The sequence below is a fragment of the Eptesicus fuscus genome, chromosome 19, assembly GCF_027574615.1.
Source record: "Eptesicus fuscus isolate TK198812 chromosome 19, DD_ASM_mEF_20220401, whole genome shotgun sequence".
Taxonomy (NCBI): domain Eukaryota; kingdom Metazoa; phylum Chordata; class Mammalia; order Chiroptera; family Vespertilionidae; genus Eptesicus; species Eptesicus fuscus.
In genome coordinates this window covers 8928454-8956198 of record NC_072491.1, presented here as the reverse complement: position 1 = coordinate 8956198, position 27745 = coordinate 8928454, and the positions used below count along the sequence as shown (strand labels likewise).

Here is a 27745-nt window from a genome sequence, read left to right as displayed (position 1 = left end):
TTCATTTCTTTATCATTCTGTTTTGCTGAAATATTTGTGAGTAAATACAATGTTTGTTAGAATGCCTTGAATAAAAGCTCAGCTCTGTAGATTCTGATGTTTAAGTGAAAAGTAAAGGAAATCTCATATCCCTAATGGCCTCAAAAAACCAAGGATAACTAAACCCCTTTAAATTCTCAAACCTAGCCCTGGCCGGTTTGGCTCGGTGGATAGAGTGTAGGCCTGCAGACTGAAGGGTCCCAGGTTCGATTCCAGTCAAGGGCACATGCCTGGGTGGCGGGCTTGATCCCCTGTGGGGGCCATGCAGGAGGCAGCCAATTAGTGATTCTCTCTCATCATTGATGTTCTATCTCTCCCTCTTCCTTCCTCTCTGAAATCAATAAAAATAAATTTAAAAAAATTCTCAAACCTAATAAACTCATCTCTAAAGATATATTATTCACATTAGATAGAATTCAAAGTTTGTCCCTAATACCTGACCAAATACACGTAACAATTGTTTCTTAAGTAATTACATTTGTTGAATAATAAAATATGGCTATATATATGTACATATTTTTTATGGAATGCTTCATGAGTGTGTCATCCTTGTGTAGGAGCCATGCTAATCTCTGTATTGTTCCAATTTTAGTATATGTACTGCCGAAGCAAGCACTATAAGTACATTTCTTGATTTTTTTAGCTTTAAGTTGAATATAATCTTTGAGAAATATCAGTGTTGTGTATGCTATTTGACTGCTAGTGTAACACTCAGAAATTCAGGCCAGCCAAAGTAATAAATTAGTACTGTAGAAGCAAATTATACCTACATTTTCTATTTTATTACAATTATCTAAAGCCTAAAATGAGGTGTGTCCTAATAAGTTATTTTGGGAATCCAAAATACCTAATAAAATCTGGACTTTATATACAGAAATAAAGTTTATAACAGACACTAGGTATATCCATGCTGTTGTAGATGGCAAGATGTGCCATGCCAGCACAGCCAAGGGTTCGGCGAGCCTGAGGGAGGGCTGGCGAAGGAGGAAGAAGAGACAAAGAGAATAAGCCGGGTCTGGGTGGATCTTCTGTGCGTGACTGAGACCACAGAACAGATCCAGACTGCAAGCTGATGCCTTATTTTATAGTCAGAGGTAAACAAGGTAATTTATAATGTTCTTGTAAGTTTCACTCGTTTTGGCAGCACTTGCTGCCCCTCCCACAGTCCATTAGCTACCCAGGAAAGATCTAGGGAGCAGTCACAAGATCAAGCTTATTTATGCTTAGAGGACTGTGCCCTCTAAGCTGGGACTTGTTTGCAGCTTTGCCAGCAGGTCAGTCCAAGGCTTAACCCTATAACCGCTCCCTACAGCAAGATTTTGTTTTTTCTTATGGTCATATTCCATTTATGTGCATCATTAAAAATGTCCTGATTGCCTAATAATCTTAGATAAATGAGAAGCTAGGGAATTCAACATGTTGACTATCCCCTTCATGCGTTATTACTCAGTCTTTATAACAGTCCAGCAAAGGAGATATTATCTTAATTTTACAGATGTAGAAATCTAAGGAACTTGATTCAAAAGTGATAAAAACAAGTTTTAAAACCACGTTGGCTAGCTTCTAATTTTTTTAAAGTAATTTTTGTTTTTCAATTAGAGTTGCTGGGCAATGTTATGTCAGTCTCAGGTGTATAACCCAGTGATTAGACATTTATATAACCCAGGAAGTGATCACCCCATAAATCTTGTACCCATCTGACACCATACATAGTTAATACAATATTATTGACATTCCCATGGCTATTCTGTAACTACCAATTTGTACTTCTTAATCTCTTCACTTCTTTCAGGCATCCCTCCAACCCTCCTCCCATCTGGCAACCATCAAAGTGTTTTCTGTATCTGAGTCTCAGTTCTGCTTTTTCATATTCAGCATATAAGTGAAATCATGGCATTTGTCCTCTGACTCCACTCAGCACAACACACACTAGGTATATCCATGCTGTTGTAGATGGCAAGACTTTATTTTTTCTTATGGTTGTCATATTCCATTTATGTGCATCACTTCTTTATTCAACTATTGATGGACACTTAGGTTGATTCCATATCTTGGCTATTGGAAACAATGCTGCAATGAATAGTGTTTTGGTTTATCATTTTGTGTGTGTTTTGTTTTTTAAAATAAGTACCCAGAAGTGGAATCGCTGGGTCCTTTGTCTCTTGTTATAGCTTTTGTTTTAAAGTCTATTTTGTCTGGTATAAGTATTGCTATCCCAGCTTTTTAAATGATATTTCCATTTTCATAAAATACCTTTTTCCATCTCTTTACTTTCAGTCTGTGTCTTTTGATCTGAAGTGGGTCTCTTGTACCCAGCATATGTAATGGTCTTGCTTTGTTATCCCTTCAGACATTGTCTTTTCATTGGAAAATGTAACCATTTGCATTTAAAGTACTTGTTGATAAATATGTATTTATAGCCATTTTTATTCATGTTTTAAAAAAATCCTCATTGGAGGATATGCTTATTGATTTTAGAGAGGGGGCAGAGAGGGAGAGAGAGAGAGAGAGGCATTCATGTGAGAGAGAATATTGGTTGCCTTCCATATGTGCCCCGACCCTTAACCTTTCTGTATATGGGACTATGCTCCAACCAACTGAGCCACACCAGCCAGGCTATTCATGTTTTATATCTTATTCTTCTTAAAAAAGACCCTTTAATGTTTTTTTGTAATAATGGTTTGGTGGTGGTGAGCTTCTTTAGCCTCTTCTTGTCTGGGAAGCTCTTATCTGTCCTCTCATTCTGAATGTTAGACTTGCTGGATAGAGTAATCTGGGTTGTAGCTCCTTGGCTTTTCATCCCTTTCAATAATTCGTGCCAATCCTTTCTGACCGTGATGGAACCCAGGACCCTTCGCTGCGCAGGCCGATGCTCTATCCACTGAGCCAAACCAGCCAGGGCATAAATCCCTTTCTGAACTGAACCCCAAGCCTCTAAGAAACTTGGACGCGCTTACAGAGGAACGCGAAGGGACACGTGCGCGAAGGTCGGCCAATCAGAGTCGAGCTGAAGCTGGCGCCGGCAAGCAGGTAGTGCGCAGGCGCGGCGGGCTCTTCCGCCATTGGCTGCGCGGCAGCGGGAGCTTTGAGCTCTCGGCGCTGTCTACGCCGGGGCCTCCCGCGGGGACTCCGCTTTTCGGGACCTGGCCCGTGGCTTCCCAAGAGACCCGCCAGGCGGCAGCCGGCCGGCCCGTGTGGAACTCGGCGAGGAGAGGCGCCAGAGCAGGCCTCCGAGGGAGAAGGGAAGGCCGGCGGCGAAGCAGGCGGGGCCGCCTCCTGCGGGTCCCGGCGGCGATCTGAGGTGTGGGGGGCCCCTGGCCGCGGGTCCTGGGGGGCAGGGGGCGTAGGGCGGAGGTGGGGGTGCGTTTTTGGCGGAGCCCCCGGGAGAGGGAACTGCGGACGGGGACGCCTCCGCGCCCGCTCCGGCGTTTCCTTCCCCGGGGCTGGCCTGCGCCTCCTCCCGGGGTTGATTCCTTAGCGGAGGGTGTTGGCGGCCGGTGTGGTGGGGCCATGACGTCCAAAGAGCAGGTGAGCCCTGGCGGGTTTGGCTCAGTGGCTAGAGCGTCGGACTGCGGACTGAAGGGTCCCAGGTTCGATTCCGGTCAAGGGCATGTACCTTGGTTGTGGGCACATCCCCAGTAGGGAATGTGCAGGAGGCAGCTGTCTCTCCCATCAATGTTTCTCTCTATTCCTCTCCCTTCCTCTCTGTAAGAAATCAATAAAATATATATAAAAAAAAACAACAAAACAGGTGAAGCCCGCAGCGCAGCAGCAGCAGAGGCGGTCTGGGGCTGGTTCTTGGTGGTTTATTTACCTCCTTGCTCCCGGAGGTCGGATGATGGCACCCCTCCCACCTTCAAAGCCCACACAAACCCCCAGATTTCGGTCACGATCCCCTGGGTCGAGCTACATCCTTCACTGTCCCACCTCACGGGACCTTCATCACAGGACCTTGTGTATTAAACATCCAATAATAATTAGACATGGTATTATTATTACAGATATAACCTTGGGTGCTTACTATGTGTCAGCTTTGTTCTAAGTGCTTGGAGTATTTCATTTAATCCGACAGCACTGTCATCATGATTATTGTACCCCCTTTTATCGTTGAAGACATGGAGACACAGAGGTTAAGCAAACTGTACAAGATCACACACTAGGAAGAGTCAGTCCAGCTATTTACCTGTGAAGCTGTGTGTTGTTAGTGATGACATTACACTGTTACCTTCAAAGCTGTGTTCTTCATGATCTCTGCATTGCCCCAAAGTTCGGGCTTTCTGATGGGTTGCAGCTGTCAGCCAGGACTTGCCATTGACTTGGGAGGAGAGAAGCAGGTAGGGTGTTCGCATCATCTCAGAACTTGTAGCATCCCAGTAGGGCTGCCATTATTTCTTTATTTTATTTTTTAATATATTTGTATTGATTTCAAAGAGGAAGGGAGAGGAGAGGGAGAGAGAGAGATAGAAACATTAATGATGAGAATCATTGATCGGCTGCCTCCTGCATGCCCCCTACTGGGGATGGAGCCCAGCAACTCAGGCATGTGCCCTTGACTGGAATCGAACCTGGGACCTTTCAGTCCTCAGGCCCACGCTCTCTCCACTGAGCCAAACCAGCTACAACCAGATGGGCAAAGGGCTCAGATAGTTCTAATTTAAGAGGTACGAGGAAGCTGAAATATTTAGGGGAAAATATACTGATGCCTGCAGCTTACTTTTAAATGCATTAATAAGTTAGATGACTGATGGATGTAAATGGCAGAGCTAGAATTCAAGCCAACTTAGAGTCCGTTTTCTGAACCACCACCTCCCTGTGCTGCTTCTCACTTGCCTACATTCTCAAATTCATTAAAAAAAAATAGTTAATAAATAGGAGGGTTGAAAAATTAGAAATCATGTATTAGGTTTGGAAGGGTTTTAGGGTTTAAGGTGGTGATGAAAGAAATTTTACCATCTAGTCCATTCTCTTTATTTTACAAATGAGGGAATTGATATCCAGAGAATTTAAATAGTTTGCCCAAAGTTTCTAGCTACTGTATTTTTCTAGTGTTCTTTTTAAAACGGTTTGGTCAGAATTTTCAGAGTTTTACAGGGGGATCTGACTAAATGCAGAAAATAAAACCTACTAATTTCATGATGTGGACATCATTTTTATTAATGACATCGAGAATTTAAGTAGGCTCATCATTATCTTGTTATTTCAGTTAAGCTATTGTCATCTAAAAGCCTTGAGTTTTTCATATAAACTTTCTATTCTATGTCATTTGAGCATTAAGGGCCTAACATTTGTGTGTTTTAATTCATCATGTTGCAGTTGTCAATTATGTATCCAAGGACATGTAATATTCTGTTGGCCCATTATAGAAGGGGATGGGGCCAGTGAGGTTATTTTGGCATGACTTATTTAGACAGAAGCTGTGTTGACCTCTGGTATTAGTAAATACTGCTTCTCAAGTAAACATAGTTACAAACCAATTTTAAATTTAATCAAACCATTAATTTGCTCTCAGATTGTGTTAATAGAGATCTGTTTTGCCCTTCATTAAGAAACCGTAGAGAATGCTCTCCACTGCTAACCCCTCTAACTGTATAAAGGCTATTCAGCACAATGTGAATGTCCCAACTCATCACAGAAACTGAGGCAGAAAGACCGAATCTAATCAGATTTATGGAAGACTTGTTTTTGGTATTTTTCAGGTTAGTACTGCTGAACATGAGACGATCTGCAGCACCAAGTCAGTTGCAGGGGAAACCCTTCAAAAAACCAAAATTTATACCGCCAGCGAGAAGTAATCCAAGTCCGAATGAAGAGAATACAAAGCTGGATCCAGATGTACAATTGTCTGAGGTAAAAAAAAAAAAAAAAAAAAAAAGGAAGCATAAATTGATTTCAGAGAGAGGAAGGGAGAGGAAGAGAGAGATATAAACATCAAAGATGAGAGAGAATCATCCTGCATGCCCCCTACTGGGGATCGAGCCCACAACCTGGTTATGTGCCCTGACTGGGAATTGAGCCGAGACCTCCTGGTTCATATGTGGATGCTCAACCACTGAGCCACACTGGTCGGGCTCTTTTTTTTCTTTTATTTAATCTTCACCCGAGGATATTTTTTCCATTGATTTTTAGAGAGATTGGAAGGGAAGGAGCAAGGGACTGGGGGGAGAGAGAGAAAGAGAAACATTGATGAGAGAGACACATTGATTGGTTGGCTCCCGCACCCACCCTGACTAGGGTTGGGGCTTGAACCCTTAACCCAGGTATTTGCCCTTGACTGGGAATCAAACCTGTGACCCTTCAGTGCGTGGCTGACACTCTAACCAGGGAGCCACACTGGCCAGGGTGATTTTTATTCTTTTTAAAGATACCATATATTGGATGTGGAGAGAGCAGAGCGCCTGAAGAATGGCTACTTTGTGATGACCACATCCAACAGCAACTGGGGCTTACTCCTCACGGGTGGCAGGATACCCGTGACCTTCCTGTGATATTACGCCCCATATATATAAAAAAAGATACCATATAAATAAATGAAAACTTTAGATAAGGCAGTTTAAAGACAAACATGTAAATAATGATTTATATTATTATTCTGGACATTTCATTTTACTTATAAAAAGTAAATGTCCCTGGCCAGATTGGCTCAGTGGATAGAGCATTGGCCCTTGGACTGAAGGGATGTGGGTTTGATTCCGGTTAAGGGCAAGTACCTCGGTTGCAGGCTTGATCCCTGGGCCCAATTGGGGCATGTGTGGGAGGCAACCAATTGATGTTTCTGTCTTTCCCTCTCCCTCTCCCTTCCACTCTTTCTAAAAATCAATAGAAAACATCCTTGGGTGAAGATTAACCAAAAAAAAAAGTAAATGCTTGAAGCAGTCTTAATATATGCTCTTTACTACTAAGGGAAGGGATTCTTTTGATCTTAGATATATAGAAGTTATATAGAAAATATATAAAATGGGCAATCCACACTTCTGCTACTCTACAATTGTCCGATCTATTTATGCTATGGAGGTTAAAGTCTAATAAATTTTTTTCTTTTTTATTGTGAGTTGTTATTTTTTTTTAAAAAATTCAAACATACTGTGGTAGACAGAAAAATGGCTCTCTAAAAATGTCCATGTCTTGCCCAGCTGGTGTGGCTCAGTGGTTGAGCATTGACCCATGACCCAGGAGGTCGTGGTTTGATTCCCAACATGGCACATGCCCGGGTTTCAGATTCAATGTACTTTAGGGGTCATGCAGGATTCGATGATTCTCTCTCATCGATATTTCTATCTCTTCCTTTTTCTGAAATCAATAAAAACATATTAAAAACGTCCATGTCCTAATCCTTGGAACTTGTGAATATGTTACCTCACATGGTAGAAGGAACTTTTTCACTCAGTGATAATGTTAAGGACCTTGAGATGGGGTAGTTATCCTGGATGGCCTTGGTTGCCCCATATAATCGTCCTTAAAAGTAGAAGAGGGAGCCCTGGCCAGTGTGGCTTTGTTGGTTGGGCATTGTCTCATGCACTGAAAGGTTGCTGATTTGATTCCCAGTTAGGGCATATGCCCAGGTTGCAGGCTCAATCCCTAGTGGGGGGTGTGCAGGGACAGCTAATCGATGTTTCACTCTCACATTGATGTTTCTCTCTCCCTTTCTTTTCCTCTTTCTCTAAAAAAAAAAAAAAATATATATATATATATATAATAATATTGAAAAAACACACTATAATTATAAGCACAATTTTCATTCTCTGTGTCTTTCAGTTATTTAAAAAAATATTTTTATTGATTTCAGAGAGGAAGGGAGAGGGAGAGAGAGAGAGAAACATCAATGATGAGAGAATCACCCCACACTGGAGATCGAGCCCGAAACCTAGGCATCTGCCCCAACCAGGAATCGAACCGTGACCTCCTGATTCATGGTTGACACTTAACCACTGAGACACACTGGCGAGGCTCAGCTTTTAAAACTAATTTAAAAAACAATAAAAATGGAATTTTAAATTATTTTAAAGTACCTATTTCCTATGTATATGTAGAGAAACTAAACTTGTAGCTCTTTTTTTTTAAAAAAAACTTGTCGCTCTTTTTAAATTAGGTATCTGTTATGTAAAAATATGGAAAATTAGATTGAATTTCTGCATAAAATACATATTTCGTTCTTTTAGGTTGCTGCAAATAATACTTTTCTCCAATCACAAGCTGATCCCAAAATACACAGTTTAAATCTTCTGCCTGCTGAAGACAGTGGTAGAGAAATGAATCACGGGGAGACATCTGCAATGCCAGCATTTAACCTACATCATACAGGTAAGACTGTACTTTTTAGTAATCAGGTTTACACCTGACCAGTTTTATTACAATACTAGAGGTCCGGTGCATGAAATTCATGCAAGGGGTTCGGCCCTCGCAGCCCCGACTGCCTTGGATCTCGCAGCCCCAGCTGCCTCGCAGGCCCGCCCCCCCCTCCCTCTGGTTGTTCCGGAAGGTTGTATCAGAAGGTCATTCTGCCGTCTGGCCTAATTAGCATATTAGCTCTTTATTATATAGGATTATTTAAATTGATTACTTAGAATGAATATGTACATTTGAAAGTTATTGATACAATACTACTAGATTGTTGGCAATTCAGATTTTTATTGTCATAATTTATCTTTAATGACTGCATTAATAACCATGTCATTCAAATCTTATACTTTATAATAGGTGTATGTCTAATACTGTTCATTGTAAACATATTGGTCAAAGATGGTCTTTGCTTCAAGTACTAAAAGGTGTTTCAAGATTAAAAAAACAAATTTTCTAAAAAAACATGTTGCCCTGGCCGGTTTGGCTCAGTGGATAGAGCCTCGGCCTGTGGACTGGAGGGTCCTGGGTTCGATTCCGGTCGGGGGCGTGTGCCTTGGTTGCGGGCACATCCCCAGTGGGGGGTGTGCAGGAGGCAGCTGATCGATGTTTCTCTCTCGTCGGTGTTTCTGGCTCTCTGTCCCTTTCCCTTCCTCTCTGTGGAAAATCAATAAAATATATTTAAAAAAAACACATGTTAACAATACTAAAATTGAAGAGGTGAACTTGAAATAAAAGAAATTGTTAAATCATTATAGTCCATGGAGTAACTTCAGATCAGTTAGATGGGAATTATGAAGTAAAAGCAGTAAAAGCAAGCATATAACAAATGTTCCCTCTCCCCATTGTTGAATTGAGTTCAAATAATGGCTATGGTTCTTTTTGTATCTGTAATAGATCAGTATTTTTCAGGTAATTAAAAAAATAATGAAGATTGTTCACAGATGTTTATTTGGCCTTGTGAAAGCCAACATCAAAACTACAGTTTTCCAAATTGTATTTTATTTATTTTTGGTTGAATAAGCATATTCAGGGAGAGAACCCCACCTGCTGGTTTGTAGTATTGTAACTGCCATCCTTAAGATACCAGTGTAAATCAACAAAAAGTGCCTTCATCGCTTAACCCTTTTCAAGGACGTTCTTGAGCTTGGTGACGATTAATTTTACCTATAAATGGTTCATTTCTTGGTGGGGCAGAAAGGAATTTTGTATTTCCCCAATTGGCCAGGCTCATTGGTACCATTTGCGCTCCTCAGAACCTTAAAAGTGCAGAAGGACTTTTGGAGCTGGTACCAATTCAGGGAGATTTGTAGAAACAGTTCTGGGCATGGCAGTTTAGCTGCTGCCATGTCTCACTGATTTGCTCTCATTTCTTCCTACCTTACTTCCTCCCTCTTTTCTTCTATCTTTGTTAGATGAATGTCCTATTTTCCCAGTCTTTCTTTTTTTTTTTTTTTAAATATATTTTATTGATTTTTTACAGAGAGGAAGAGAGAGGGATAGAGAGTTAGAAACATCGATGAGAGAGAAACATCGATCAGCTGCCTCTTGCACACCCCCTACTGGGGATGTGCTCGCAACCAAGGTACATGCCCTTGACCGGAATCGAACCTGGGACCCTTGAGTCCGTAGGCCGACGCTCTATCCACTGAGCCAAACCGGTTTTGGCTATTTTCCCAGTCTTTCATCTCTACTGTCAGGCCTGTGGCAGATCACGGTCCATGCATGCCTGTTTTTTGTTTTTGTTTTTTCTATCATGGTAACTAATATCTTCCCCAGAGAATGATATTTAGACTCTACAGTATGTTACATTCCTTGTTACTGGTTTGGGGTTTCACTTGTGTTCTATGGTTTCTTGTTCTCTTCCCTGCTAAATATGAGAAGAGAGTTAAGAGTTAAGATAAACTAAAGAGGGAGTTAATTTACTCAACCTTTAATCCCTTAATCCTTCTCCGATTTAATGCATTCGCTGGACTGGGGAACCTGTGCCAACCTGCTGACACCCCCTGCCTGTCATTCAGAGAGAGGTTAACTGGGGAAAAGAGCATTGTAAGAAGCATCTTGCTTTCTGTAGTGATTGCTGAAGAGAGATGTTGCATATAGAAAAGCATGGAGCCATAGCTGGTTTGTCTCAGTGGGTAGAGTGCCCGGAAGGACATCCAGAAGGACGTCTGGAAGGACGTCCGGTCTAATTAACATGTTACGCCTTTATTATTATAGATAGAAGAAGGTGTGTGTGTGTGTGTGTGTGTGTGTGTGTGTGTGTGTGTACATACATATATAGATATATGTTTTTATTGATTTCAGAGAGAGGGAGTGGGAGAGAGAGAGAGAGAAACATCAACAATGAGAATCATCAATGGGCTGCCTCCTGCATGTCCCCTACGGGGGTTTAGCCTGTAATCCAGGCAAGTGCCCAGACCGGGAATCGAACCGTGACTTCCTGGTTCATGGGTTGACACTCAACCACTGAGCCACAATTGGCCAGGCAAAAATTCACCATTTTAACCATTTCAAAGTGTGCATTTCAGTGGCATTTAGCACATTTACAGTGTTTTGCAAACATTACCATTATCTAGTTTCAGAACATTGTCATCACTAAAAGGAATCTCAGGGCCAATTAAGCAGTCAACTCCCCATTCCCCACTTTCTTCCCAGCCCTGGTAACCACTAATCTGCTTCCCGCCTCTATGGTTTTGCCTGTTTTGGACATTTCATATGAATAGAATCCTACAATATATATAGTTCCTTGTGACCTTTTTTTTTTTTAAAAAAAAAAGGATAGGTAATGAATGCACATGGTAAAAAATTCATAAGTTAAGAATATAGTAAGAAATCCCCTTTCCCTGATCCCTTGCCATCTAGTTTCTTTCTCCAGAGGCAAACAGTTACCAGTATTTGGGTATGTATGAGATATTTTGTACATTTGGAAACATTTGTGTGCAATATATTTTCCCCATACAAGTTATTGTTCACTAGCTGCACTGTTCTGTACTTTGCATTTTTACTCTAACAGTCTATCTTTGAAATCTTTTTGTCAGTACATTTAGAACTACCTCTTTCTATTTAAAAACTACGTAATATTCTATTGTATGGATTTGCCAAATATATTTTACCAGAGCCTTATTAGGTTGCTTAGCTTTTTTGTTATTACAAACAAAGCTATAGTGAATATCTATGTTTCTTTAAATTATTATTACATTTATTGATTAAGGTATTATATATGTGTCCTTATCCCCCCATTGCTCCCCCCTGCCATACCCTCACCCCTCTGATGTCTGTGTCCATTGGTTAGGCTTATATGCATGCATACAAGTCCTTTGGTTGATCTCACCCCTTACCCCTACCCTCTCCTACCTTCCCTCTGAAGTTTGATGGTCTGATCAAATATCCATGTATTATAAAAATAGGTGAGACTATATCCGTAGGGTAAATACATTGGAGTAGGGTGCTGGTCTCAAAGTGTGTGCAGTGTGCATTCGTCATTTTGATTGATAATGATGAGTTGCCTTCTGCAGATACTACAACTTTATACTCCCACCAGCAATGTATGAACAATGCATATATCATTTATTATGATGCTCAAGCTATATGAAAGTACATATAGGCATACCTCGTTTTGTTGTACTTTGTTTTATTGGGCTTTCAAATAATGTGTTTTACAAATTGAAGGTTTGTGGCAACCCTGTATTGAGCAAGTATGTTGATTCCATTTTTCAATTGTATTTGTTCACTTTGTGTCTCTGTGTCACATTTTGGTAATTCTCACAATATTTCAGAATTTTTCATTACTGTTATACTTGTGATTTGTGATCAGTACAAATTGTCAGTTACAGCCCTAGCTGGTTTGGCTCAGTGGATAGAGTGTCAGCCTGTGGACTGAAGGGTTCCAGGTTCGATTCTGGTCAAGGGCACATGCCCGGTTGCGGGCTCAATCCCCAGTAGGGGGCGTGTAGGAGGTAGCCGATCAATGATTCTCTCTCATTATTGATGTTTCTCTCTCTCCCTTCCTCTTGGAAATCAATAAAAATATATTTTAAAAAATTGTCAGTTACAAAATAGTAACGGTATAGTCAATATTATAATAACTATGTATGGTGTCAGGTGGGTACTAGACTTACCAGGGAAATCACTTTGTAAATTATAAGTTTAAGTACTCTGCTGTACACCTGAAACTAATACAATATTGAATGTCAACTGTAATTAAAAAAAAAACACTTGATGTGATAGTGTTCTATTTCTGCCCCTAACAAAAGAAATTGGTTTATCTGAACTGGCCAGTCTGGAGGCCTCCAGGCTCCTACTCTGAAAGACCCAACTTCTGGAGGACATAGGTTACAGATTATACAAGTATAGAGCAAAATCACAAGGCATCATGGGCTAGGGGTTCAGGGTCATAGTAGGTGCTGATTGGTCAGATGTGAGATAAGGGTAATAAATCATTCCTTCAGGTCTTTTTTTTTTTTTTTTTAAATATCTTTATTGATTAAGGTATCACATATTTGTCCTCATCCCCCCACTCCCATCCCACACCCCTCCCCACACATGCCCTAACCCCCCTGTTGTCCTTGACCACTGGTTAGGCTCATATGTATGCACACAAGTCCTTTGGTTGATTTCTCCCCTTTATCCCCACCCTCCCCTACCCACCCTCTGAGGTCCGACAGTCTGATCCATGCCTCCTTGTCTCTGGGTCTGTTCTTGTTCATCAGTCTATATTGTTCATCATTTCCCCTAGATGAGTGAGATCATGTCCTACTAGAAATACACTTACAAGAACCGAAAATGAGACAAGCAATAATGGTTATGCTGAAAGGCAAATGAATCAGTCTGTAGTGAGTTTCTTTCTGGGCCAACAGTTCTTTTGAGACCCAATTTCAATGTCAAACAGTTCCTTATGTGTACATGTCAGCAATGATATTTCAGTTCTGGATGGTGGACAAATGGTGGTAATGCAGGTCCGACTCTCTCTGGTTTGGTCCTGGGCAACCTGCAGTGTCGCACAGCTGCTGACTGCTAGTATGGCAAGAGTATGTCAGCGTCTTCCATCTCTGGACTGCTTCTCTTCTGTCTTCATGGCTGGAGTAGTCCTGTCAATTCCTCTCTGTTGCCGGAATCTACATGGTTTTGGAGTTGTTTCCTGAAAATATACAAACATATTCTCGACCAAAAGTTAATAAAGGAATATTTTCTATAAATTTGACTTGGGATCCTTTTTCATTTTTTGCCCAAATGATTTTCCTCTGGCTTGTTTTGATACCATGTGTGTTTTTCATGGGTATTTTGCTGTTAGCATTACAATTAATTTTCTAAAGTACAAATTTTCTAGATGTAATTTACTTACAGGATATTTTTCCTTACATGATATTCTTCTACTATCCCCCCTTTTTTGATTTAAGTATTAGGAGGCTTTTGAAAATTTTATAATGTAGTCTTGATAGCTTTTAAATTTTAAGGTTCAATAAATGTTACACAATTTTATCATGAGATGAACTACCAATAAAAATTTTAGTTAACACTTTAGGAACTGCTTTTTGTCCAGTACAATTAATTTTTCTAGAATATTCGCTTACTTCAAATTAGCCAATTTAAATTAGCCTGAAAACTTGACTACTATTTTACTGTCAAATTTATTACTCTAACAACAATCTTATTTTTACCCTGTACATATTAGTGGAAAGGATTATTTGCCTTCTTGAGTAGGCCCTGAGCATTCCTGGTGGTAGGCTGGATTTAGATATCAAAAACCCACTTCCCCACATCATGGGTACAAGACAACCAAACAAGTCTTGTTGCAGTGAGAGGGCAGCTGCTGTTGGCCAAGTCTCTGTCTGTTACCCGGGTCCCGATTTGAGCTGGGCATGGGAAGTTAAGCAGCCATGGGGGCAGGAGACTTCCCTCAGAAGGGGTGAGGGTTCAGGCCCCTGCAAAGCTGGGGGGGTGAGGGTCTGTGCCCCACCTCTGTTGACCCCCAGGTTCTCTCCTGATGGCTCCTCTGTGACTGTGCCTGTCTTAGGTTGTTCCTTCCCTGAGGAATTGTACCCGTCTCTGGCTAACCAGCCATCCTCCGGGGCCAAGCAGGGTGATGTGAGGTTCAGTTCTGTCTCCTTGGTAACCTATGCCCCCGTGGCCTCCAAGCCCAGCATCTGCCTGGGTTGTGGTCTCTATCCCCAGGGTGGGGCATGCAAGAGGCAGCTGATTAATGATTCTCTATCATTATTGATGTTTCCATCTCCCTCTCTCTCTCTCTCTCTCTCTCTCTCTCCCTTTCTCTCTTATATATATATATAAATATATATATATATATATATATATATATATATGAAATCTGCCTCTTTCATTTTAATGCTGCCTAATGTAGACCATAGTATTGTAAAAAATAATATAGATGGAGCCATTTCAAAATGGAGTTGGAGCTGTCATCCCAAAGGAACTGCCTTGCCTGTATGTCTTAGTCCTCAAATCTTTGGAATGTTAAAACTGGGCAAAACAATATTTGATCTGAGCCTAAAGCAACATTGTGTTCCCAAGAACTATTTGCAAAGATAACAAGAGAGCAGTTATTATGACTACTGTACTGAAAACTAAAGACATTTTTAAGAATCAGCATCACTGTATTAGCTTATCTTCCTCTACAGAAATTCCTTCCTTAGCTTATTAGCACCCTGGATTCTATTCATGTAGTTATTCCCCTTTTCTGTCTCATAAATACCCCTTGCCTTCACCTCCTAATTGGAAGACTTTGGGTTTCTGTCTGAATCACTGCTTCCTCAATAGCTATTGTGCTGGTCCTCAAGTAAACGTGCCCCGCGCCAGCACAGCCAAGGGTTCGGCGAGCCGGAGGGAGGTCCGGCGAAGGAGGAAGAAGAGACAAAGAGAATAAGCCGGGTCTGGGTGGATCTTCTGGGCCTGGCTGAGGCCACAGAACAGATCCAGACTGCAAGCTGATGCCTTATTTTATAGTCAGAGGTAAACAAGGTAGTGGTCACCATAGTTACAGTATTCCTGTGAGTTTCACTTGTTTTGGCAGCACTTGCTGCCCCTCCCACAGCCCACTAGCTACCCAGGAAGGATCTAGGGAGCAGTCACAAGATCAAGCTTAATTATGCTTAGAGGGCTGTGCCCTCCAAGCTGGGACTTGTTTGTGGCTTTGCCAGCAGGTCAGTCCGAGGCTTAACCCTATAACCGCTCCCTACATAAATGCTTGTTGTCTCTCACTTGGCTAATTTATTTTTAGGTTAACACTTTTGGAAGGTTTTACAAATGTAAAATATTAATGGATATTCTCAGATTGATGTCCAGAATGCCATTTTACACATCCATCAACAGTACCGAAGAGTGCTCTTTGTCCTGCCCCCTTACCTGCTCTTGACATTTTCAGTCTTTAAAAATTTTGCCAATCTTATGGAGGAAAGTCCCATTTTTACTATACATTTCCTTGATAATTTAGAGATTGAATAGTTTTTCATATTTTTATTAGTATTTTGTTTCTTAATATAATATCTGCATTTCCCCCCAAAATAACAAAATATTATTTAAGGATAGTATATATCTTGTGTTCTTGTTTTTCTTTGCATATCTGTGGTCAGGTTGCTGGGACGGATCAATTTTCAAGTCGCATCTCCATGGGCAATAATCATTACTATTTACAACAATTTACTGAGCAATAAAACTGACCAAAGGCAATCAAAAGCTAGAACTTCTAACAAATCAGACTACTCAGTAAGGTATGCCACACAACACTTAGCAATCCATATTGAAACCCAAAGTATACCCAAAATGTGTTTGGGTCTGAGTTCTTTGTCTCGTAAAACCGGAGAATGGATTCAGGGACAAAAATGGTGGGAAGAAAACAGAATTTATTGGGGGGGAGGGGGCGAGGGCAGAGCTTTCGGGAGGAGATAAGGAGATATATGGACTTCCTGCTGCAAGACAGCAGGAAGGGGTCCCCAAATGGGTTATCCACTTAAGCTCTTTGTTTAGGGGATATTGATATACTCTACTAGCTTCTGATTGGTCCCTTTAAGGAATTCTGGCAATATCCAATTATATCAAAGTTCAAGTTTCTACCTGTGGGAGGACCTGATTAAGGACTGCCACTTCAGGTCCCAGGTGACATCACTGTCCCCTTGGCCAGGTCAAGGGTCAAGTTTCCCCAGCTCAGCCAGGTTCACCTCCATGTCTGACTTCCTTTCCCCCTACCTCCACGTGGTCCCTGTCTGTGTACCTAGTCCTCTTTATTTTATCTCATTAGAACACCCAGCAGTCTTTCCCTTTTTTCCTGATGGATACACATTTAAAACTTCTTGCACATCATGTGGCTCATATGAGAACGCAATACATTTAATTTGCTTCTCCCTCCTGAAAGAATGAAAAACAAGGAACTGAAATTTGATGGTGTTTCCGCAGAACTACAGCTTCCTGAATAGGGGCTGTATCAGGTAGAATTCACCTTTGTTTTCCATGGGCCTGGCACAGTGCTTGGGAGGATTTTTAATGGCTGTTCAGTAATTGGTTGAATGGAACTGTGTTCAAATATGTTCTAATTCTTTCTTTTATCTGGATAAACATGTATGTCAGGAGAAAATAAGCTTATTTTGCTTACATTGTTACTTACCATATTTTCAGACAGGGATTAGAAAATACATTCTAAGCATGTAAACTGGTAGCCTTGCAAATGGCTAGACTGTTTTCTTTCGCAGTTGAGATTGTGTGAGTATAGCTAAATGAAAATCCCAACCCTTAATTATAGCAAAATAGTGATTTTGTTGTGTGAGGTCTTAAGGCGAGATTACGCTGTTTTCACTGTGGTGATTTTTACACATGATAGACAGCAGGCTAGCATATTCACATATGTTACAGTGAGAATAATACATTGCTTTAAAAACCTTTTTTTTTTAATCTGCTTTTTAGATTCATTGTTTGACAAAAATTTCTTCTTAAGTAACTGAAAAAGCACACACCCCAGTGGATACTGTAGGTTGTAAATTGAAGGAGAAGCTTAGCTTTACTGTGGAGTCTGAGTCTGGGTGTAACCTAACTAGCTAGAGGATATGCAATTCCTGATTGACAGCAGGACCAGCATTATGCAGATTTTGTAAGAGAGAATAGCAGCTCAGAAACCGTGGGCCTTGCTCAGTTAGGAATCACTACATTCATGTCGTTAGTTTTTGTTTTTCTGTCTACTGGATCTGTAAACAGGACAAAACAGTTCCTCTTTTGTTTTTATTAAAGTGATACTGCAGTGCAGTTTCAATATCAGCTAAGCATACATATGTGGAATTCTGATATTCTCACCAAATTAGCTAATTTTTAGCTGTGTTCCATGCTTATCTCTAGACCTTTGTGTATTAAATCCTATCTTGAGCTGTTCTCTTTATACACAAGTGTGTTTTGCCTGTGCCTTCCTGTCTGTTTCAGTGAGAAGCTTTATGTAGGTCAGGCTTGGCTTAAGCAGATTTCCTGAACCTGCGTCAGCTTAAGCTGGAGGAATTTTAATAAACCCTCCCCTGTAGGCGTGGGCCTAAATGAGGCTAGCCTAGTTAAGCCTGATCTTTTTCCGTTTGTGAAAAGAGCTGAGCAGAGCTGAAGGCTGCATGGTGGTTTCAGAAACTGCCTACTGAATTTGAGAAAAGAACAATGGTAGGAAAGGCTAGATCTTCCAATTTTACCTTATCTGAAAAGCTTGATTTGCTAAAACTTGTGAAGCCATATGTGAAAATTCTCGAAGAACACACTAATAAGCATTCAGTAATAGTGGAAAAGAATAGATGTTGGGATATCATAGCGGTTAACTATAATGCCATTGGAGTAGACCGCCCTCCTCGAACAGCGCAGGGCCTACGCACCCTTTACAAAAGGCTCAAAGAATATGCCAAACAGGAGCTTTTGCAGCAAAAAGATACCCAATCAGATTTAAAAAGCAATATTTCTGAGCCAACCAAGAAAGTTATGGAGATGATTCCCCAGATTTCCAGTTTTTGCCTGGTAAGAGACAGGAACCACATACAAAGGTAAGCTTTATTTTATTTTGTTGTGGAAAATTATGGCGCCTCCTATCTATTGGGCTGTGGCTTAGCTGTGACAGAGATATGCATAGTAAGCATCCCCCCTCGGGAGCAATGAATAGTGTCTTTGTTTTGCGTTCTAAAAAAAGAAAAGTGAGGCTATAAGGAATTTTCCTGCTGCATTTCATTTAAGTCACTTTTATTGTCTTCCCTTCCCCCTTCCCTCCTTCTGTGTAGTTTCTAAAAAGTAAAGGTTAGGGAGGAATAATTGGGATGAAATTTGTGACATCTGTTCATAAACTTTTTAAGCTTTAAAATTAAATGATTGAATTAGCTGAGAGAGAGACCTTTTAAGATTTCATTTAAGATTACATTTCATTGGAATTTTCAGTTTCATAGAAAGTTAGTTGTAGGAGAAATGGAACCCTTGCTTGTATGTGAAATTGTCACTGTCTCCACTTATTGAATATTCTTTGAGCTAAAAAACTAAAATCAATAAATAAGTAAACTTATTAATGGTATTATTGCAAATGGTAAGACAGTTTAAGTTATTTTTCTAACATATTTAAAATTAAAAAAACACAAGGAAAGGAGTTAATGCCTAATTAGGGATTCAGGTTACTTAATAAAATTTAAAGTTTTTGTGTATTTATTAATGGTATTGATGGGTCACATAAGAAAGGGCAGGTTTTCACAAATTGCTTTGCAAGGATATCAAACTATGAATTTTAATAGACCAACAAGAGCAACTGGTTTCATAAAGCGTTAGAAACATTTTATTGTTGTTAAATTTATGCAGTACAGAACTACTTGCCTTGGAATCTTAAAAACTATTATCTTACTACTGATTCAAATTGCAGCCCCTGGCAAAAGATAAAAATGGCAGCTACATTCTTCTGAATCATTTAGGGTAATTTAAACAAGTTGTAAATTTTTTGTTAGTTGAGAGACCTTTCAAATAAAGCTTTACAATGTGCTTTTCTATTAGTGGAAGAGTCATTATATAAGTAAATTTATTGATTACCTGTGAAAACTATTTGAAGTTAGGAGAGAAACAGGGAAAAGAACTTTTTAACCAAACATATTTGTTATTTTGATAATTTACTGGGATCATTTTTTTGAGCTCAGCTTCTTACCATATACTGCTTATTTCTAGTTGATAGCATAGTAAAAAAAAAAAAAAGAAATCACTAGTGGGAATCCAGGACATGGGTACACAATTATGGGGCCACTACTTAAAATGTTCACTGAGATGACAAATGATTAATTCCTAACATGCTGGATGTCCAGAAACCTCCACAGTAAGACTGTTTTATACTGTGTTACTTATTACATTTTTTTCTCCTCAAACCATAAGAAAAGTTGCTTTTGCATTACAGGTATAAAACCATCTTTTGGGTATTAAGTATAGACTTTTGTAATTTGAAAACTACACATAGAAACTATAGTTTTAGTTGCATATTTTAAAAACACAATGAGTATAGAAGAGAAATAAGATACAAGTATCTGTTTATATTTTGACCATTTGTATGTGTATGTATGTTACATATACAATCTTTTGGGACAACATTTCTCTGATAAAAGGAATTAATTGATTCACATATTTTTACACTTTTTAAACAATAACATTTTTTTCATATTTTAAAGTGAAGAATATCAGAAATAAGCCATTTAAATACTTGCTTATGTTAGTGTCTACACTGCCATTTTTCATATTAGCGTTTTCATGTATATATTGATATATTTAATGTGCTTATATTTATTAGACATCATCTTGAATCTTGATAATTACCTCACAAGTTTATAATTACTTTATAATGTTAATTATGTTTCTGTATAAACATGTCTTCCAATCTCATCAGTCTCTCCATTCTTAGTAAGGAAAATCTTACTGTTCATATTATTTAATGTATTTAAAAAATTACACATATTTGGTTAGGCTATCTATAACACATTGATTTATGTGTATTTTTACTTCTTTCTAATATCAAATTGTATTTTGTGTTTTTGTAACCCATTTGATCCTTACAATCCATATTTCTAAATTTTAGAAACCCTTCTGTTTATCACTTTTGTGACTTTCGCTAAAGCATTTTTTATATGATGACCTTACTTACAATGTTTCCACTAAAATGGAATAGAATTTCCAGATATAAGACATTTTTAATTTACACGAGAGTATAATGTATATGTCTAATTGTACTCTATTATTGTAAATATTAATTTGGAATAGTTATAGTGTAAATTTTTAAAATTTAATCTGCAGTTGTAATATTTTTCCATTATAGGTTTTTGAGATGTTAATAAAAGTAAATCTTACTAATTTGAATTACATTTATATTCTGTCGTTTTGCTTTTGAAAATCATAAGATGATAGCCAACCACAGTTTGGCTCAGTGGTTGAGCATCAACCTACGAACCAGGAGGTATCAGTTCAGTTCCTGGTCAGGGCACATGCTGGGGTTGCAGGCTTGGTCCCCTGTGAGGGGCGAGCAGAAGGCAGCCAATCGATGATTCTCTCTCATCATTGATGTTTCTCTCTCTCCCTCTCTTCTTCTCTGAAATAAAAAAAAAATTTAAGAGAAAATTATAAGATGACAAAAAAGTTATGAAAATGGATGAATTTATATAACCTACAAATAGGTTTTTTTTAATAACATACTATATATTTCATTTGTATCCCTTTAACAAACATCTGATGTTATTGACAATTTAATGCCATTAGTAAGTGACATATGGGGATTTAAAATTTTTTCCTAAGTTCTACTTAAACTATGTTACTTATCATTTGTGAAATGTTCTGTAAATAATGTTAATATAGCACTTTCCCAGTAATACTCTAATAATCTCTTTCCCTTTCTAATTTTTATTTTTAAGTAAGGCAGAAGCAAAATTTAAAAATAACCCTCAAGAAACAAGATTATATAGTCTTAATTAATAGCTTCCTGGTATAACAAATTATTTAAAAAAAACAGAACTTTAAGGTACATTATATTTACATAATAACATATTAATAAATTCTGCTAAAACTGTAGATGCCTGTACAGTTTTATGGAAATAACATGTAAATTTAATAAACTTTCAATCTATTGTATATAGCCTATTTAAAACCATTGCACTAACATAGCCTTTTCATCTATATTTAATCATTGCACATATGATGAGCACCTACCAGGTTTCAAGTATAGTCTTATGCAAGGTGCTGGGGATATAGTGGTCAATATAAAACCTTGGCCGGTTAACTTTACCTGACCAATGGTTGACAGACTTGAGAGAACAACTGAGTCATGTGGTTTAGGATAGGTAAGATTAAACATTGCACCTGAAATTGGATAGTTAGGATAATCCTGATGGCATCTGAAGCCATACACAACCTTTGATTTTTTTTTTGACAAATGCAGTAAACATTGCTTCTCATAGATGCCCTTCCATTATCCTCCTAGGAGTCTTGGAACTTGGTAATTTTTAGATCAATCCAGGAGAGCAGAAGCAGATCAAGGGCAAAGAAGGTATAGGGATAGCAAGACCCAGAATACCATTAAAGAACGTCAGACCTGTAGGAGCAATTGGCGTCTCTTTGAAACCATTAAAAATGGCTTTTCTTTTACCTCATTGTCATTTGTGTAGTATTGTAATTTCCTGTTCTTTTAAGAGCCAGATTTTAAAGTTAAGGGTGGGAAATAACATATATGTATGGTATTAAAACCCTAAATTTAGTTACTCACTTTCAACTTGTTATTCTAAGGGTTAAATATTTGTTTCATGATTTTCTTTATAGCTTTAAAGCTTAATAATTTAATGTACATTAAACATGAAGTTATGGTGTAAATATACTCTTGTCTTCATTTGATTTACATTTTATAATGCTTTTTTGTGTGCTGTAGTGCAAACTTGGCTGAGGAGGCACAGGCTGGTACCAGTTCACTGCAGGTAATGTTGGATCAGCATCCAGTTGCTATTACAGTGGAGGTGAAGCAAGAAGAAGACATTAAGCCCTCTCCTCCACTGGTTTTAAATTCGGAACAGAGTTATACTTTAGAGCAAAGAGAAGAACATGAATTAGTACATGTTATGGAAAGATCTGGGTCGCCGTCACTTTCCTCTGTTGATATGAGAATGACATCGTCTCCATCTTCCATCCCAAGGAGAGATGATTTTTTTCATCATGAGTGTGGAGGACACTTTAGGTCACAATTAGGGTATGATCCTCAGATTCTGCAAATGCTGAAAGAGGAGCATCAGATAATTTTAGAAAATCAAAAAAATTTTGGATTATATGTTCAGGAGAAGAGGGATGGATTGAAAAGAAGGCAGCAGCTAGAAGAAGAGCTGCTACAAGCAAAAATTGAAGTGGAGAAGCTGAAAGCGATTCGCTTACGGCACGATCTGCCTGAATATAATAGTTTCTAATTTTTTTTCAGTTTCACAATATGATAATTTGAATTTTGGCCAAATTACTTTCTCTTGGGAATGTCTTAAAGCAGAATATGTATTCTTATAATGTATTGTTAATCTCTATTATGAAAAAAACTTTAAAAAAATTATTTAATTTTCTTTTGAGGTATGTTATATATTTTTTGTCTCTCCTCAAGGTTTTTTTCTAAGAAGTTTAATTGTTGGCCTTACAAAAGATGTTATATTTTGATCATTAAAATATAACATACATAAATATATACACAAACATACATATTCTTTCAAAGCTCTGTCTTCAACATTTTAAATTAGAGCTTTGAAAAGCTGTAGTTCAAGGTTTTTAATTCAGTCTAATTTAGAAGCAATACTAGCCTAAATACAGGAAGTTTGCCTTTATGACGTTGATTTTTATGCTTTCATTTTTTGAAGGAGTAAGTCCTATGATTTTAGTGATGGGAGGTATTTGGCGATCACTTTTTATCCCCTCTTCAATTTAGAAGCTAATAAAACTGAGGTCCAGAAAGAACTCAATGACTTACTTGATATAACAAAGCTATTTATGGCAGAGCAAGGACCAGCACTGAGTTTTTGTTTGTAATCCCCCCCGCCCCCGTGCTATTCCATAGAAATAAAGATCCATTAAAATTAACCTCCATATTAAAAAATTAGAGGTGCTTATTTTATTAAAATAGTTTTTAAAGGTTGGGAGGTTATGAAATCGGGCATTGTATCAATTATCTCCCCCCCCACCCACCCTGTTGTGTTTTTTTTGCCAGCAAAATAAGATAATCTCTTGGAGCTATTATATATCTTGGCTGTAAGATTTAATGTTTTAATTCACTTTTAATGTCTTATTCTGAAAAAGATTTCACAGTAAAAATTTTAATGAACAAAATTAAAATTTTACACAGATCAAAAGTAGCAAAAGGTATGTTTATAGTTTATGATATAATCTGTAATGTTTTTTTAAATATTACTATTTTAGTATTTGTGGAAATAAAACTTTCATTCTTAAAGCACACATATTAAATTTAAGTTAAATCTTTAGTATGTATATTACTTATCAGTTTCTATTTTTTGCTAGAGCTTTGTTGAGGAAGCATTTTTAAGCCAAGCTTTAGAATGGGGTAGGCAGGATTTTAGCAGTATAGTGGAGAAAGGACGTTTAAGTCAAAGTGAGCAGCACGAAGACGTGGATCATCGCTTACAAGCATAAATGCAGTGCTAAACCAGGTGATTGTACGTGAGTGTAGAGGGCCCATTAGGATGGCGGTAATCTGAAGACATCTTCCTTGACTCTAGCTACTGTTTAGTTCCAGAAGACTTCTTACATGCACAATAAGCCAGAGATCTGCATTTTATGTAAAATTTTCCAATTTTAAAATGTTTGCAAATAATTCAAAATGTTTAAAACACTACACAGACAAAACATGTGATATCATTCAGCCTGTGGGCTTCCTTTGTGGCCTTAAGGAGTAGAGCAGTGGTTCACCAAGAGTAGATCTTGACCAGTAGTATGAGCATCACTTGAGAACTTGTGAGAAATGTCAATTCATGCCTTTTGAATTAGAAACTTTGGAGGTGGAATCCAGCAATATTTTAACAAACTCTCAGTTTGAAAACCACTAAAACAATATTTTGGAATCTAGCTTGGTGCCTAACTCATATTAGATTCTCAAAAAATTTTGTTGAAAAGAGGAGTAAAGTGAGTTAAGGGATATTAATTTGGAGCTTGGTTGGTGCCGGATTATAGATTACATTAAAAACTAGTCTTAGCCCTGGCCTGGTAGCTCAGTTGGTTTGTGTCCTCCTAATAAGCCTAGGTTGCGGGTTCGATCCCCGGTCAGGGTACATACAAGAATCAACCAGTGAATGCATAAATAAGTATAATAACAAATCGATGTGTGTGTTTTTCTCTCTTTCCCCCTTCCTCTCTCTCTCTCTAAAATTAATAAATAAAAAATAAACTTTTTAAGGAATCAGACTTGAATGTAAAATGGGAAGCCATTGAAGGCTTTTGATTAGGGGGATATAAATTAGAGTTCTAAGTTAGTGTTATAATAGCATTTTGTAGTGAGAGTAAAGGAAGTCTGAAATTTAGGTTATGGCTATAGAAATAGAAATGATAAAAATAAAATGGACGGTTAGGATATTATTTTAGCTTGTTGATTGCTTAATTTCATCAACATTTTATATCTGCTTTTAGATTTAAATATTTTATAAAAATGCCTTGGATATAACGATATATCATTTTGACAATTTCATCATCTTTAATCTGTACTATGACTTCTTTGAGTCTAATGAATTTTATAATTGTAATTTGAGGTAATGTTTTTACAATATAATTCTAGTAAATGCATTCTTATAATAGTCAGTTTAACTTTTTGAGATTATTGAAAGCAAATTACTGTATATAAAGTAATTCATATTACAATTTCAGCATGTACTACTCATAATTGATGACGAATGTTTAATTTGAATATTTACTCTGTGCAGCTAAATCAGAGTTTTCCAAAATGTGTCCTGTGAGAATAATTCTGTGAGTTGTTTCTAGGAAAGAGTTTTGTGTTAAAAAAAAGTACAACATGCATCTTTTTTGTGTAATTAGGTTCTAAAATTAGTGTTGAAGGTAAACGTGTATACAGAATTGCCCTTGAAAATTCTTTTGCTGCCCATAAGTTATAAACATAGTCTGCTTCTGTCAGATTTTTCTCCAGTATTGGTCAAGATTGTTGTTGCCATCCTACATCTTTTCTTACTCATATGAACTTAAATGGTACATTGTAGGTTTTTTAGTTTTTTAATTTTATTTATTTTTTTATAATTCTTTTTTTCTCCTTTACTTTATTTTCCAATGGGGGTACATTGTTATTTTTACAACTTATGATTTTCTAAACAAGGTATAATTTATAATGATATCCTGAAAAAGATAATGAAGCTCTTTCATTTCTAAAGATATTGGCAGATTTCTTAAAATATTTAAATCAAGTATTTTTATGTATAATAATGAGACATCAGCTTGGAGTTATTTCATTTTTGAAAGATTCACTCTATCCTTTGCATTTTTAGTTATATAAAAATGTTTAAAATGTTTCCATGTGCCTTCTTTTAGAGTAATGTCAAATTTTAAATAGACATGTTTAAATCATTTAGAGTGTAATGAAATGTATTTAATATATATTGTCGATGATCATGGTTAAATGTTTTCATACATGTCTTTTAAATACAAGGTAATACATTATACTGATTTGTGTGCTCATTTTGTGTGTCATAAGACAAAGAATTCAATATTGTTGAGGTAAAATTTTATAAGGCAAATTGAAATAAATTTATTTACAGGATTGTGGTATAGTAGATATCAAATGTACCATGTCTATCATAACATATTTATTTTTCAAATATTAAGATCCACAAATTCTCAAAATCTATTAAATATTTGATAGTAAATTTGATTTCAAGTACTTAAAAATAATTAGATAAAAAATGGTTGCAATACTCAATACAAAAGATTAAAATCTTAAAATATGCAACCTAATTAATCATTAACAGTTATGCTCTTTGCATATAATTTTGATTTGATTAAAACTAGTAGCTATAATTTGAATTTATTTTTAATTGCTTTGTAAATAATGGAAAGCAAAATAAATAAGATAAAAATACCTCCCAAGTCAGCCCAAACAGTTTAAACTAAAGAGTATATATCATTAGACTTACACATTTGTTAGTATATCATTCATATTTTTAAATTATGTGTGAATTCAATTCTGTTACAAAGATTAAGAAACTCTTCAAACATAGAAAATGTCAAAAGCATTTCACAGTAAACATGTATCTGTCACCTAAATTCTGCAATTAATTTTTTCCTTTATCCATCTATCAGTTCATTTTTAAAAATAGGTTTTTATTGGCTTTAGAGAGAGAGGAAGGGAGAGGGAGGAGAGAGAAACATTGATGAGAGAAACATCAATCAGCTGCCTCAAGCAGGCTCCCTACTGGGGATTGAGCCTGCAACCCAGGTATATGGCCTGACCGGAATTGAATTGGTGACCTCTTGGTGCGTGGACACCACTCAACCACAAGGCCACCAATTGATTTTTAAAGAAAACCCATATTATTATTTTTTAAAGTTTTCTTTCTTTTTTGCTCAATTCCTTCATCCTCCCACCTACTCTGCACCTCCCCTCAATTATAGGCCAGTCTCCCTGATAAACATAGATGCTAAAATCCTCAAAAATATATTAGCAAACTGGATCCAGCAATACATTAAGATCATATACCGTGATCAACTGGGATTTACTCCGGGATTTCAAGTTGGTACAATATCTGCAAATCAAAAAAAGTGATGCACCACATAAACAAAATGAAGGATAAAAACCACATGATGGTATCAGTAGATGCCGAAAAAGCATTTGATAAAATCCAGCACCCATTTATGATAAAAACTCTCCACAAAGTGGGAATAGAGGGAACATACCTCAATATAATGAAGGCCATATATGACAAACCCACAGTTACTGTCAATGGGCAAAAACTATAAGCTTGGGAACAAGACAGAGATATCCACTCTTCACCACTCTTATTCAACACTAGAGGCCCGTTGCACGAAGATTTGTGCAATAGGCCTTCCTTCACCTGGCTGTTGGCACAGGTTTTCCTCCGACACCCGGGACCCAGGCCTTCACTCTGGCTGCCGCCTTGTGCCTTCGCGCCTTCGCTCCGGCCGGAGTCTTCTCTGACTCCAGCCAGGGTCTGCAGTCTTCGCTTTGCTCTTCCCAGAGCACGGCTCCTGTAGCTCCCTCCGCCCCCCACCCTCCCCCTCATAGCAGGCATCCTGCCCCACCCGGCTGCTCCATGCCTAGAGCGGCTGGGGAGTGGGGCCACTGCCATCTTGTCCTGCTAATTTGCATATTCCCTCCTGATTGGCTGGTGTGTGTTGCAGAGGTATGGTCAAT

General features: G+C 38.0%; 2 protein-coding genes and 2 non-coding genes across 4 annotated transcripts in view; 3 read left to right on the top strand and 1 right to left on the bottom strand.

The window, feature by feature from the left end:
* Positions 1–550: 550 nt before the first annotated feature.
* LOC114234127 (U6 spliceosomal RNA) lies at positions 551–655 on the bottom strand. The gene has a single exon (XR_003620330.1). It is a non-coding gene; the product is annotated as a U6 spliceosomal RNA (small nuclear RNA).
* Positions 656–5751: 5096 nt separating this feature from the next.
* Positions 5752–27745, top strand: part of RAD54B (RAD54 homolog B) — a 54103-nt gene continuing 32109 nt past the window's right edge. Inside the window, 2 exon segments of the mRNA XM_054708414.1 lie at positions 5752–5886; positions 8196–8337. Of these exon segments, the coding sequence (XP_054564389.1) occupies positions 5752–5886; positions 8196–8337 (277 nt within the window).
* LOC129147291 (small nucleolar RNA SNORA11) lies at positions 6412–6541 on the top strand. Its single transcript, XR_008554655.1, has one exon. It is a non-coding gene; the product is annotated as a small nucleolar RNA SNORA11 (small nucleolar RNA).
* FSBP (fibrinogen silencer binding protein) lies at positions 18013–22790 on the top strand. Its single transcript, XM_008148538.3, has 2 exons — positions 18013–18386; positions 22265–22790. The coding sequence occupies exons 1-2, from the start codon at positions 18013–18015 to the stop codon at positions 22788–22790; spliced, it is 900 nt and encodes a 299-aa protein (XP_008146760.1).